Source organism: Epinephelus moara, chromosome 2 (assembly GCF_006386435.1).
Source record: "Epinephelus moara isolate mb chromosome 2, YSFRI_EMoa_1.0, whole genome shotgun sequence".
NCBI classification, from domain to species: domain Eukaryota; kingdom Metazoa; phylum Chordata; class Actinopteri; order Perciformes; family Serranidae; genus Epinephelus; species Epinephelus moara.
In genome coordinates this window covers 2,607,411-2,622,732 of record NC_065507.1, presented here as the reverse complement: position 1 = coordinate 2,622,732, position 15,322 = coordinate 2,607,411, and the positions used below count along the sequence as shown (strand labels likewise).

The 15,322-nt window shown below is 41.4% G+C and overlaps 1 protein-coding gene across 2 annotated transcripts in view; it reads left to right on the top strand.

Moving 5' to 3' along the window:
• supt5h (SPT5 homolog, DSIF elongation factor subunit) overlaps window positions 1-15,322 on the top strand; it is a 53,004-nt gene that overhangs the window by 25,794 nt on the left and 11,888 nt on the right. For both annotated transcript variants that reach the window (XM_050065294.1, XM_050065286.1), the window contains 8 exons: window positions 2,048-2,173; window positions 2,515-2,599; window positions 4,811-4,921; window positions 5,038-5,140; window positions 5,387-5,514; window positions 8,578-8,683; window positions 11,505-11,663; window positions 14,202-14,370. In XM_050065294.1, coding sequence (XP_049921251.1) covers window positions 2,048-2,173; window positions 2,515-2,599; window positions 4,811-4,921; window positions 5,038-5,140; window positions 5,387-5,514; window positions 8,578-8,683; window positions 11,505-11,663; window positions 14,202-14,370 — 987 coding nt within the window. The remainder of the gene's footprint in view (window positions 1-2,047; window positions 2,174-2,514; window positions 2,600-4,810; window positions 4,922-5,037; window positions 5,141-5,386; window positions 5,515-8,577; window positions 8,684-11,504; window positions 11,664-14,201; window positions 14,371-15,322) is intronic.

Below are 15,322 nucleotides of genomic sequence, written 5' to 3'. Positions count from 1 at the left end.
TGAGGCGGTCTTTGTGGAAAAAAAGCTTGTTTAGTGGACTAACTTTGCACTTGAAGGTTGCCTGTTCACTTACGTTTTAACAGGTCTGACGCTACTATGCGCCCCGGCTGTATCTAGGCTAACAGCTAACATGCTAACTATTATTTTTCGTCACTAGTCACTTGAAACAAATTTAGGACGATAGGAGACAGGTTGAAATAAACTGAAATTTCCCTTTAAGGTAACCCCAGCAAGTATGCGGCTTCATTTTGAGCCGCAGAATCCCCTTAGCTCTGTTAACTGTGTTAGCACCACAGAGCTAGCAGTAGTTAACAGTGCTAAAGGAGGTTTTGCAGCTCAAAGTTGAGCCACTTACTCACTGGGGTGACCAGAGGGTGGGCACAGTGTTTCCACAGCAACGCTGCTGGGTCAGAATGGCGTTACTAGTGGTAATCGCCAAAACGAGAAGGCCTGACCTGTCCTCCTCTGCCTCTGAATGGCTTACCCTCACATTCTTAGCCTCACCCAGGGGTAGGCAACCTGTGACTCCAGAGCCATGTGCGGCTCTTTCGCAGTAAAGGTAAGGTTGCTGACGCCTGCCCCAACCAATCCCACTCCTCTTGCCTAAATTTCATCAATCCAACCAACAAAGGCAATGATTGAGTAGCCAGTGAGAGGGAGAGTAGGGCAGCTCATGTGTTTGCTATCCTAGGAAAGACAACTTTGCAACCTGGTTTGTGCCACAGTGCAGTAAACTCAAGATCAGTAAAATGAACCTGTAGAGCGACACGTGTAAGCGATCCGAAATATTCTGAGCAGTTAACCGATGAGTGGTTAACAACGGACTTTGATGCGGGATATGGAAACAGCACTGGATATTCCAAATTATTCTGAATGTAGTATTTTCTGATTAAGATGTGTGGCATATGTGGATATTTTCCAGGGTTTAATACTGTTGTTTGGACATGTACACAACATATTCAGAATATACATCTCAGCCAGGGTTTCTACTGCAGTTTGCCGCACTCTGACTCTTGTCTGTTTACAGTCAGCTCTGTGCGTTGTCATGGATACGATGTACACAAACCAACCTGCCAACAGTTTGAAGGCGGGAGTAGAGATGCATGCCCAAAAGAATAGCCCATATTTGTTTGCAGAAGGAGAAACACTCTTACTTTTAAACATTATTAAAGACTTGGATATCAACAGGTTTTTGGATATGCACAAATATTTTCAAGGAGGTGGTTGGAGACAGGAAAGAGGGAGGCTGTGTTCACACGGTCCAACAAGTCCAACTCTGATGGAAAACTCAAAGCAAAATGGCACAAGCGGCTCCAACTGTTCCTTAAATCATATTTCGATGTGCTGAATGACATGTTGGGGCACGTTAATCGGCGTATTCACAGCTGCATGTGAGGAATCAGTATCAGGAATGTTAGTGGAAGATTCAGCTTCATCAGCCGCAGCTTGGTAAGATTATTGTCTTTTTCGGAATAGGGACAAAAATGGGAATATTTTGTGCTGATTTTACACACACCTTCAGATGCAACCTAGACACATCATCAGTGAAGTAACCTGGGGTCATCGGGTGTTGATCAGACCTCGGCCTGTGTCTAGGTAGCTAGTGTGGTTCACGGATCAGCCCTTCTGATCCATAGCCATCTTGATCTCTCAGCAGCATCAGTGATGTTCCTGATGGCTCTCTTTCTGTGCAGTCCTCTGATCCCCAGCAACTTGAGGGCTCTGTAGAGTGACTGGCCGGCAAATCCTCGGCAGCCAACCTCAGTGGGGTAGCATTGGGTTATTGAATCATTATTGTTCATCCAGCAGTGCAATCGACTTTGTTCAAAAAACTTCAGCAGTGTTGCTGTGATTGGTTCAGACGTTACTCCTGATAATCTGCCTCCGTATTTCATGATGCTTATTTGCACCTTGTGGACACAGTGTTGAAGAACCTGCAGAATAAGCAGGGTGGCCATCGTGTTTGCAGCAACTTGTATTTAAAAGCAAGTGTATCCGTGTGCTCAAGTATTTTACCAGCAGTGTGTGTGTGTGTGTTTCTCCACAGGGTCGTGAAGGGGAGATTCGCCACCTCTTTCGAGGCTTCGCCTTCCTGCACTGTAAGAAGTTGGTGGAGAACGGAGGCATGTTCGTCTGTAAGACTAGACACCTGGTGTTGGCTGGTGGATCCAAGGTCAGTGTGTGTTCCCGTGTGCTCCTATTGGCTGCCAGGTTTCCCTTCACATGGATTCATGATGACAGTTTAGAGTTTGCTGTTTTTAGTGTCTTTGGCAGCAGTCACGTGACGATTAAATCATTTTAAGATGTGTTTGAACAGAAAAGAAATAATCATGAAGCCATTAAGTTGTAAGTGCTCCATACACTGACTGTGGATTTTTACCACTTAAACTCTTAATGTTTTTGTGCCCACAGTCAGTGTAGACTGAACCATCTATGTTGTGTTTCACCTTATATTTTGAAAACTTAATGAAGCGTGTCAAACCTTCTTTCTGTTCATCTGTTTGCCTCTCGCAGCCTAGAGACGTAACAAACTTCACTGTGGGAGGATTCGCTCCAATGAGCCCTCGCATCAGCAGTCCCATGCACCACGGAGGAGGAAGTGAGTAACAAACACCCCCTCATGCTGATGTGTATTTTGACAAAAGGGTCATTTGTTCTGCTGCTGTGTCCAACATCCAAAACACTCTGCGAGCTCCTGGTTGATGGAGGCGATGTGACGAAAGAGGTTTGGTAGAAACCTTTCCTGGCATTGTACGGAGCAGCGATGCATCGGTTAAGAGTATCTATGAGTGTGATGAGCAGTAACCGAACCGAAATGTTAGTTGTGGCCCTATTGTGGCCCGCTGCCTCCCGCTGAATGTTCTTTATACACATACCAGCCCAGAGTAGGTGTTTCTGCGATGATCTGGAAAGTTCAAGGATGAGGCCGATCACAGAGTTCTTTCTTAATGCACGTTTATTACGAGCTCGGATCAACAATGGCTACATGCAGAAGCTATGTGATGATGTGAACAGAGAGAGACGCAGCTTATATACTAGGATGGTAGCATGTGTGCTGTTACCGAAGTGGTGCTTTGCCAAATTGAACTTGGCTTTGGGCCAACTAAAATTAGTCTACCTCGTCCATCTAGTACTTCTGACGCCATGACAGCTGTCCTGGCAGAACATAATCCTCAGGAGGTCTTGACCAAGTATCTACTGGTCAGTGAAGATGTAAAAATACATACTAACACCAGCGGTTCCTGGACATGTTGACTTGTCCATTGAGCATGTTTTTGTTAAAGGATTCTTCAGCAGGATCAATACCGACTCAGCCAAACCTCCCTTGGTAAATCAGGAGAGAGGACGTCGCCAGATATCCCTTTTGGAGTTTCCATTTTGCCAGATGGCAGACAGATATTTTGGAGTGTTTTAGAGACACGAAACACTCCATAGAAAACAAAGGAAATGGGAAAGGACTTCTTTGGAAAGATTCTTTTCTGTGATGTTAGATAGATCAACAAACAAAATGACTATCATTAGTATTATTATTTTTATTAATGCATGTTTAATGACTGTACCTCAAAGTTTTATTTTGTATTTTGTTATTTAGTTTGACCAACAGTCAGATATTAAAGTTTTCATTTCATGTTTATGTCCAATACGAAAGCAAATTATTGAAAAAGAAAATGTGTCTGCCAGATAGTCTGCAAATCAACTCATCAGTTACATTTAATGTCTCTGTGAAGAAGATATAAAGGGTGCTACCGTCTTTGCCACAGTCAGCTAGTGCAATAAAGACAAATATTATATATCTGTGGGCGGCATCAGTTGAATGTGCTGAAACAGTGTCTGACATTTTATGACAGTTTAGGGAATTTTTATGCCTCAGCACCGACAATACCGTAGCCGCAGGCATCATGTTTTCAGGTTGTCCGTCGCATTCTCAGGAGCGTGGTACCTCCCAAACGCCTTCTTCACATCTGGCACAAACATCCACTTGGACTCAGCAATTAACATATTGAAGGTCAAAGGTCAAGGTAAATGTGACCTCACAAATTGTGTTTTTGGCCATAAAGCCAAATGTGTTTACTGGACACGTCACGCTGCAGCTCGTCAACAGACAACCATGCACTGTTATTACTACTTTCACTGAAAGACCTGCACTTCCTCCACCTCAGCATTAGCTCAAAATCATGTGTCGGCAGCTTCTCATTAAATTTGATTTCTCACCTGAAGAGCCAATCTCCAGAGCTGTGACTCACCAGGAAATATGTTTTGCCATCCTCTATATAATGACGGGATTTGAGTCATTTAGCTCTCCTCATCCGTTCTTTGTCACACGTGAGACACAGCAGCAGGAACAGAGCTCTCTTTATACATCCATGGTGAGGAAAGGAGTCGAGCTGCTACAGGAGCTGATCTGTACAAGCAGAGAGGGAGTGGGGGGAAAATGCATTTGATTCCGGAGGCAGTGAGGCTGGAACTAGGACAGTGGCATGACTGTAACTGCTACATGACTGTTGTGCAGAGATGTTCAACTGGAGGACAGTAATTCTGGTTCTCTTTGCCATTGTTCTGCCCTCTGTGTTCTTGTCACAAAGGCAACATTTATATTTTGCCACAAGTACAATAGCAATCAGACACAAGAAGGGCAAATTGCCCTCAGTTGCACAACTGAGAACTTAGAACAATCTCCTGTGACCTGGATCCTCCGACGGGGCAGATGGTGGACGCAAGTGCAGAATTCATGATGCCGTCAGCGGACACAACCCATTCTTTGTGAATTTGCGATTGTCTTTGTATAAACAGTGTTGTTATTCTCCTGCAGGTTCTCCACAGAGAGGAGGAGGAGGTGGAGGAGGAATGGGGCGGGGCAGAGGACGAAGAGACAACGAGCTGATTGGTCAGACAGTTCGCATCTCCCAGGGTCCTTACAAAGGTGAGACTGTGACTGTCAGGTTAATGAATGTGACGATGTTCTGTCTTGTCTGTGGACTCTTTGTCTCCTTGTGTCTTAAAAATGAAGATGCTGATGAGTTTGCCTTCATTTCCCAGGTTACATTGGTATGGTGAAGGACGCCACAGAGTCTACAGCCAGAGTCGAGCTGCACTCCACATGCCAGACCATCTCTGTAGACAGACAGCGCTTAACTCCCATGTATGTACTCTAAATCTGTTTCACTCTTATTGTCTTTTATTGTTGTAAAGATGCTGTTGTCAGTGTCAGAAAGACCAAACGTCAGGACACTCAAACTGAGGAGCAGCACTTCTTATATTTGTATCTCTTTAAGAGCTAAGCAGTGATTTATTAAGACTGCGTTTCGTTGGAATCGTTTTGTAATGATATTATCAGCTCTACATGATCCAGAGTTTCTGACCTGACGTTTATCCTTCGTCCCTCCAGGGGAGCAAAGAGACCCAGTGGAATGACCTCCACCCACGGACGTACTCCCATGTACGGCTCCCAAACTCCCATGTATGGCACCGGCTCAAGAACGCCGATGTACGGCTCTCAGACACCGATACACGAGGGTAAGACTCTGTCAGTGTTCGCAGACTGCTTTTTGTCATATTCTGGCAATCTCATGCAAATTTATGTATTTATTTATTTATTTTTTCTTAAATCCATCAGTCAAACTTTATTCATTTGGTGACTCCGGCCGGTCAATAAGTTCTGCCACAAATTAATAAATTTAAACCTGGAGAAGGAAAAAAATCATTGCTATATTCATTTTACCCCAATAAAACCTTCAAATCAGCAGAATGCACTTGTGCACTTGGCCAAATTGCCTCTGATAGACACGTTGTCTTTAAAAAAAAATCCTCAAAATTACAGCATTCATCATAACCAGAATCTGTAACAAGAGAAATTGTTAGATTTAAAAAAATTCCAACAGTACTTAAATGCATCATGTGTGATAAGTGCTTTCATCAGGAAAAATAACTAAGCTTGAAGAAACATGTCTCATTAAAAAATTTGCCTAAAATAAACGGTGTGCACTAACCACACTCTATAGAAGAACATAAACAGAGAAACCATGATTGACTCGGCTCAGACCAACAGTCATGTGACAAGAATCGAGTGAATCTTTGACTGAACTGAAGGCTGTCTACACGAGGAGAGGGTGAGAGAGGCGGTTAGTAGAGGTTATAAAAATATAAATAGTAAAATGTTAATTGCAATGAAGTGAACAAACAGTTGGTGTAACAGCTGAGGGAAATGTCGGGCCCTGGGCCCTTAGCTCTGTGAAAATGTGGCCCCCTGAACAGAATAGTTGAAAAGCCCTGCTGTCGACCATGACAATAACTAAAGCCCCGTTTCAGTCCAGTCCCTTTGGAACCAACAGTAAGCCTTCAGACATGGTACTTAGTTCATACAGTGCTCTTAAATGTGGGCGGGGTTGTTGTCACTCACTGCTCCGTCCAGCACTCACTGTATTTCCTCATCAGCGGTGACACAGATGGAAGTCTGCACCTGGTTTATCGTCCACAGAACGAGGCTGCACGCCCACATTTTCAGAACAAAATAGAACAGGCTGCAGTGAGAGTCTCTCTCCATGGGATATTTAAAAATAGCAGCTTTGTGCATTTAGTCCTTCTCAGGCAAGCTCAGGGGTTTAGTGTTGCTGTAGCCCACAGGAAGTGAGGATTAGAATATATGACCTTCACATAATCCGCTCCAAATTAATCTATATTTTTAAAGTCATTACTAAAAGTGTGTGTCATATAAAAACTAAAGTGATGGTCAAAGTTGTCACAGTGAAATTTAAGGTGTGCTGATGGATTCACGTCATCAACTCATGCATTGAGTAACATTACAAGTTAACGTTCCACCTTAAAAGTTGCCGGCAGTCGGCCCAGTGAATGAAGTTATTTTTTTCTCTTTCATTTTATAGTTGTAGTTTACTAATGTATGAACAGAGGTTACATAAAACCAGAGTGACCATCTTCTACTGACCAATCAGACTGCAGTGTTCACAGCTCCACCTTTTAGTACCAGATCTGTGTGCTAGGTACCCCAACAGAGGGGGGACCAAACATGGGGACGCTAAGGAACGCTTCTGTTGGGACCATCCACAACTTTTACTGTGGAAACTGAAAAAATGCGACTGAACTGAACTAAACCAAAATGAAGCAGACTGCACGGTGGAAACGAGGCTGTAAAGGACAGATACGGTTTAACAATTTGAAACCGATGCAAGCTAGACAATAAAAATGATGAATATGTAATAAAATAGATTTAAAAGCTTTAATAACATAAAAAGACTTTTCTGGGTTTGATTTGGGAAGAACTTCAAACATCGTGTGAGTCAGACAGAGAAAGAAATTAATTTGAAAACTCTGACTCACTCTGTGCATGTGTGTGTGTTTGTAAGTATATTTAATTCAGAAGATGCAGCTTTAATGAAAAAGTGGAAAACAAACTATTTAAAATACAATCAAACAGAAGATAATCAATCTTCACAAGGCAAGCGAAACCTGTTCATGTCTTTGTCTTTAACTGTTGGTATATGTGATCCTGCAGCATGCTGAGGGAGCAACAGTTGGCTCAGTGTCACATATTCAGAGCCTTGTAAACTGGGAGCGAGTTGCACTTTAAGACTGCAGCAGCCGCATTTTTTAGTGAAAGTGTGACATCTGTTTACTGATTTCTGTGGAAGCGCAGTTAATAGAATCTCTCTGGTCACGATGATGGCAAAGCATCAATCAGCTTATTTTCCTGAGAAAAATGCAAAACATCTGAATTCTGTTTTATTTGAAAGATGTGGTTTTATTGCAGCTTTTGTTTTTCAGGAGTTTGAAGGTCTGCGATTCATCACCAGAAACTATGATTTCAGTTTTGTTCACATCATTTATTTTTAAATAGTTGTCTGCCAACAAGTCGTTAAACAATGGAATACAAATAGAATAGAAAGCCTCGATTGCCCTTTGCAGCAGAATACAACAAAATTACAAGCATTACTCCTGATCAGTGCAATAAAAAGACACAGGACTGCAGGACTTGCACTACAATAAATGTAATAAATGCAATAGAATAAATGCAATTATTGCCCTGTAATGAATGTAATTGTTGCATGAGAATAAATATAAATATTGCACAAAAATAAATGTAATTTTTGCAGTTGTATAGTGTAATTGTTGCATCAGAATAAATGTAATTATTGTACTTGAATAGATTGATTTATTGCACAAGAGTAAATGTAAATATTGCACAAAAATTAATGTAAATATTTTACCGAAACAAATGTAATAATTACGCTAAAATAAATATAATTGCTGCATTAGAATAAATGTAATTGTTGGATACAATAATTTTGGACAATAATTTTAGTGGAATAACAACATTTATTTCAGTGCACTAAAATTAATTTAATTATTGTTCTTGAATAATTAAATTAATTTTAGTGCACTGAAATAAATGTTGTTATTCCACTAAAATTATTGTAGTTATTGCACAAGAATAAATGTAAATATTTCACTAAAATAAATGTAATTATTTCTTTAAGTAAATTGGAATAAATGTAATCATTGCACTGGTATAAAAGAAGCGACTGTTTCTCATGTCTCATCAGTTGATCTTTTGACCTCTAACAGGAAGTCGTACACCTCACTACGGCTCTCAGACCCCACTGCATGATGGGAGCAGGACGCCCGGTCAGAGCGGAGCCTGGGACCCCAGCAACCCCAACACACCTTCCAGGTAACACACACATGCACACAGAGTTGTGTGTGTTTCTGTGTGTTACTTTAAAGTGTTACCTCTGTTGTTCTTTAGCTCATATTTTTTTAAATGTTGTGACATTTGTGTTAAACTTAACATCTCCAATTCTGTGTGCGCTGGTCTTTCGCCCACCTCACCTCAATAAGGATTTCATACAAGACTTTGGTGATTTTCTGGCAGAAACAATATTGAGATATGATCGGGTTTTAATTGTTGGTGATTTTAACATACATGTCTGCTGTGAATCAAAACCTCTGGCCAGGGAATTCATGAATCTTATTGACTCGTTTAATCTCACCCAGTCAGTGGTTGGGCCAACGCATGAAAAAGGACACACACTGGACCTTGTGCTGTCACTTGGTTTAAACTTAAGCATTACTGAGATTTGTAATACTCATATCTCTGATCACTTCACTGTTTTATTTACTGTTACTGTGCCTTCTTCCCATGTTAAACCGTGCGCTCCTGCGCGCCATGCGCGCATTATTAACTCTTTGACAGCGTCTCAGTTTTCCGAAGCTTTTAATGTCTCTGGGCTCCTCGCCAGCGAAGGGCGCTGTAATCTTAGTACCGAAAAGTTTACAGCTCTTTTAAATTCTACATGTACTGACTTAATGGACTTGGTGGCGCCTTTTAGGATGAAACGCGCTAAACCACTGACTGAACCATGGCTGAATGACACCACCGCACTCTCAGACGTGCATGTAGACGCGCTGAGAGAAAGTGGAAGAGAGATCGTCTTCAAATCTCTCTAGATATTTTAAGAAATAGTTTATCTGAATATCAGAGAGCTGTTAAAGCTGCAAAAACTAATTTCTTCTCAAACCTTGTGTCAAATAACAGCCATAAATCTCAGTTTCTTTTTAATACTCTTAATTTGCTTTTAAATACCTGTAATTCTACCTCCATTGTATCTTCTCCTGCACTATGTGAAAAATTTTTGAATGACAAGATTTCTGCCATCAAGTCCATTCCCTCTCCTCTGGCCTCTGACCCTGTTGCTTCCTCCGTAGCCCCAGTTATTTTTTAGGCTTTGAGCAAGTGTCTCTTCCTTCTTTAACTAAAATAGTTCAGCAGCTACGGCCATCCTACTGCCCCCTAGACAGCATTCCACCCCGTTTCTTCAAGGATGTTTTTATCACGCTGGGGCCTTGTATTGTCGACCTTATAAATTCTTCCTTGATGTCTGGCTGTGTCCCCGCTGCTTTCAAACATGCTGTGGTGCAGCCCCTCATCAAGAAGAATAATCTTGACCCTTCAGTCTTGTCGAACTACAGACCTATTTCTAAGCTCCCTTTTTTGTCCAAAGTCTTAGAAAAGGTAGTGTATGAACAACTGCAGTTGCATCTGGACTTAAATGGCATTTCTGAAAAGTTCCAGTCGGGCTTTAAAGCACGCCATAGCACAGATACAGCACTTTTAAGAGTCTTTAATGATCTGCTTTTAATTGTTGATTCTGGTAACACTGCTGTTCTGGTGCTCTTAGACTTGACTGCAGCTTTCAACACAGTAGATCATAAGATTCTTTTATCACGTCCTGACCTGTGTGTAGGTATTAAAGGTACAGCGCTCAAATGGTTTGAATCCTATTTATCAGAAAGGAGTTTCTCTGTTCACATGGGCCAGTATAGATCTGCTGCATCCTCACTCAACTGTGGGGTGCCTCAAGGTTCCATCTTGGGCCCCATTCTCTTCTTCATTTATATGCTGCCCCTGGGCGCTATATTTAGAAAGTACAATATAACATTTCATTGCTTTGCAGATGACTTACAGATCTACCTTCCTCTTCAAACAAACAGCTCTGCCTCCATTCAAGCTCTGCTGAACTGTCTCAATGATGTTCACACATGGATGGCTTCAAATTTCTTGAACCTAAACAAATCCAAAACTGAAATTATTTTATTTGGCCAGTCTGACCTTTTAGATGGCTATGACAGTGCCATTGGCCCATTGGCTTCCTACTGTCACCCTGCTGCAAGGAACCTAGGAGTAATTTTTGACTGTGCCTTTAAATTTAAAAAACAGATTAGTTCAGTAGTCAAATCAAGCTTCTTTCAATTAAGGCTACTTAGTAAGGCAAAGCCCTACCTCCCTCCACTTGATTTTGAGAGGGCAATTCACGCTTTCATTACCTGTCGTCTGGATTATTGTAATTCTCTTTATGCTGGATTGGACCAGCAGTCACTGAAATGCCTGCAGGCTGTCCAGAATGCAGCAGCCAGACTGCTGACAGGAAAGAAAAGACGTGATCATATCACCCCAATACTGGCTCCCTGTCCAGTCTAGAGTTCAGTTAAAAATCTTATTATTTGTTTTTAAAAGCCTGAATGGCTTAGCTCCATCCTATCTATCTGAGCTTGTTCAGCTTCACACGACAGCCAGAGCACTGAGATCAAGCAACCAGCTGCTGCTGGCCTGTCCCAGAACTAAACTTAAAAACAAGGGTGACAGAGCCTTTTCCGTTGTGGCGCCAAATTTATGGAATACTTTACCATTCTATATAAGGGCAGCCCGAACTTTGGAACACTCTAAATCTCTTTTAAAAACCTACCTCTTTTCGCTTGCTTTCACCTCTAGTTGAGACAGATATGTCTTTTACAGCTTTTATTTGTATTTAACCTGTACTCTAGTGTTGATGTTTTATTGTCTAAACCTATTGTTGACCTTATTGATAATTTTTGTGGTTTTTGCTATTCATTCACTCTTTGGATGAACTGTACAGCACTTTGGTCAACCGAGGTTGTTTTTAAATGTGCTATATAAATAAATTTTGACTTGACTTGACTTGACTTCTCTCCAGAAATGAAGAAGAGTACGACTTTGGCTACGACGACGAGCCGTCCCCATCCCCTCAGGGTTACGGGGGAACCCCCAATCCCCAGACCCCGGGTTACCCAGAAGTCCCCTCTCCACAGGTCAACCCTCAGTACAACCCTCAAACACCTGGCACGCCTGCTATGTGAGTATCAACACACACATATGAAAACATGATAGAACCACAGTCACAGAGAAATTATTGTTTTGATTAAAAACAACGTTTTTTTTAAGTTTTATTGGGCCACAGACTGAACGCTCTGGTCTCACTGGAGTTCATTTATGTCTTTTGGGTTGTTTTTGGCATGAAATGAAAAGATTTCAACAGTCTAAGAATACATCAGCTTCTTATGAAAGTGATGAAAAAAACAGCTAAGAAGGAGTATCAAAAAAAATAAGCTAGTATTCATAATGACCAATTATTGCAAAATAATTAATAAGAATCACAAAATAGTTACTTAGTATGGCGAAATCTGTTAGTCTTGCAAAACAATGACCTAATATCACAAGTAAATGAGTTAGTTTTACAACATAATGACCTGGTATAGCACAGTAATGACTTAGTATCTCAAAATAACGAGTTAGGGCCTGTCCCAATACCCCCCCTTAGCCGTACTCCTCGGCCCTACCCCTAGATTTGCGCGTTCCCGCGAGGGGTAGTGGTGTCCCAATTCCTTACTGCGTGTAGGGGTAGGGGGTATAATGAGGCGTAGTGGGTATGAAACTAGCCCTTCGGAGCGAGGGATTTCAGATGCTGACTTGCCAGCAAGGGGTAGACATCACCATGGCTACCACCGAGCAAGAGACGGGGGGGAAAAGTTCATACATAGCTAACGTTACCGTCGTCAGATTGCTTGTTAGCTAGCTAGCTAGCTAGCTCGCACTATCTGGCGTCTGTCATCTGTCCTGTTCTGCAAAATTGACCTATGGCTAAGCCACGCCCCCCTCCACTCACTCGGACAAATCAACATTCAGTGACCGGCGCTATGGCAGGTGTCACAGTACACGGCATTTCACAGGAGGCAACTGATGATTTTTGGAGACATAACGATCAGATGTCATTGAGAAGTAACCAAAAGGGCCTAAACTACGCATTGGAGGGATATATTCATCATTTTATTGTTGAGAAGGTCGATGAAAAGCTTAAATTACAAGCCAAAATTTACAGGTCACAGTGTACGCTTGTGAACCGCATCTGGTTGCCGTCACCATCAAAGACAACAAGTTAAAGTGCCACTGAAGTTAAGGTTTTTGGCTCAGAATATGAGAAAAGGATAACGGCCTTTTTACCATCTTTACCAAGAGTGTCTCTCCGTTAGTTTGGTGCTACAGTATTTACACTGAATCATTCAGCATAACGTTTGCCAACCTTTGTTATCTCTGCCATTACAGATAAGTTAATGAAGCTAAGCTCCAGAAGTTAACGTTAGCTTAACTAGAGCCCTTTGGACAACAGCTAACAATGATGTACGATCACCAAAGTACAAAACTAGAACAAAATAGGCTAATGAACTCCCAGCAAACAAGGTGACATGATGAACAACGCAGCTAGGAGCTAACGTTAGGCTAACTTTAGCTAACGTTAGCTAGAGATGTTAAAGATAACTTTATATTTCTTTCCAGCAAAGTGACAATATGTTGCCTCAAACACAATGTTGACTTACCTTAGAACAGATGTAGACATCATTGTTAATCTTATTCACGTTGAGTTGATGTTGTGGTCTAACGTTACCACACAACTTTATCCAAAGGAGACACTTTTCTCGGTTGAGATGTGGTTTAAAGTGTAAAAAATACACCTGGTCGCCCAGCCTCTCAGGATACCTTGTGTCAGAGTTGCATGTACCCCATGCACACCGTTTGACCATTTCTAAACTTCAAATCTCAGAAAAAGCTCATAAAACCAAACAAAACTGACTTTCTGTAATGCATTTCAATGGACGTCCAGGCAGAGAATGTCCCAGTGTATGGGAATGGCTATACGCACTGTGATTGGCTCATCGCATTTGAGGGCGGGGCTTAGCCATAGGTCAATTGTCGGATTTTTCACATTACAATAACACGCCAGCTAGTATAACTATGCTGCCTCATAATGTTAGCTGGTTAGCAGAAGTCCCCTGTCGTCTGTCGTTCATCAAACGAAGCATGATGAATACAGCAAACGCGATCGGTAGGATGGACTCAACTGGAGACTCCATTGTAGATGCCGGTTGGAAATGTAGATGGCTCGCGGCTTCCTGTTTAAAATAGTTACATATGCGTGAATGTAACCGACACTTATTATCTCACAACAGACATAAGTCAAAATAATTACAAAGTTTCTTATTATTTTTAGAACGTTTCTCATTTTAGTGATTTACAGGATCTTTTTTTTTATCACACTGATGGAAATGGGCTTTCATAGACTCTGGCACATTAAATGCCTAAATTCTTGCCTCTGTTTTAGTTATTATAAATATTTATCATTCAGACTGTGGTTAGAAATATGTTGATAGATATTTGGAGCAACCCTTAAGTCTGCAGTCCACATTGTGCATGACATGTTTTTGTTTTCTCACAGAAAATATTCAGAGGCTCATTTCATCACAGGAAGAAAGAAGCTGAGAAAATCTGAAATAAATAAATGTGTGTGACTGATCTCATATATGTGTGTGTGTGTGTGTGTGTGTGTGTGTGTGTGTAGGTATAACACAGAGCAGTACTCTCCCTATGCGGCCCCGTCCCCTCAAGGCTCCTACCAGCCCAGTCCCAGTCCTCAGAGCTACCACCAGGTGGCGCCCTCACCGGTCGGCTACCAGAACACTCACTCTCCAGCCAGCTACCATCCGACACCTTCGCCCATGGCTTATCAGGTAGATGTGTGTCGTGTGTGTTATTTAATCAGAATGATGTTAAAGCAAACAGCTGTATAAACGTTCTTAACAATGAGACCGTGTAGATTTATTCCATCCATCCATTTGTCCATCTCATTCTTGTGAACACAATATTTCAAGGACCCCTTTAAGGAATTTTTTTGGCACATTTGGCACAAACAAATTTAGTTTACTTGGATTCAACAATGAACTGATTAGATTTTGGCGGTTCAGAGGTCAAGATCAGTGTGACCTTGTCTCGCTCATTCTTGTGAACGCAGCATCTTAAGAACACCTTTTATAGAGTTTTTCCAGATGTGGCACAAACGTCGACTTGGACTCAACAATGAACTGATTAGATTTTAGTGGTCAGAGGTCAAGATCAGTGTGACCTTGTCTCACTCATTCTTGTGAACGCAGCATCTTAAGAACACCTTCATGGAGTTTTTCCAGATGTGGCACAAACGTCAACTTGGACTCCATGATGAACTGATTAGATTTTGGTGGTCAGAGGTCAAGATCAGTGTGACCTTCTCTCGCTCATTCTTGTGAACGCAGCATCTTAAGAACACCTTCATGGAGTTTTTCCAGATGTGGCACAAACAAAAAAAATTTTTTACACAAATATTCAACAGGATATAAAAAATGAAGGGAAGTAGTTTGTCTTGTTACTAGTTACTGATGTTGAATTATAATGTTTAATCTTTAATTCAGTTAATATGATAATAAGTTACTTTATAGCTGATTTGTGTGAAAACTAAGTTTTATTTGGGATTTTGTTAAATATCTTAAATCAATTTTCAATTTTTCAATTTTATTTATAAAGCCCAATATCACAAATCACAATTTGCCTCACAGGGCTTTACAGCATACGACATCCCTCTGTCCTTATGACCCTCGCAGCGGATAAGGAAAAACTCCCCAAAAAAAACCCTTTAACGGGGGGAAAAAA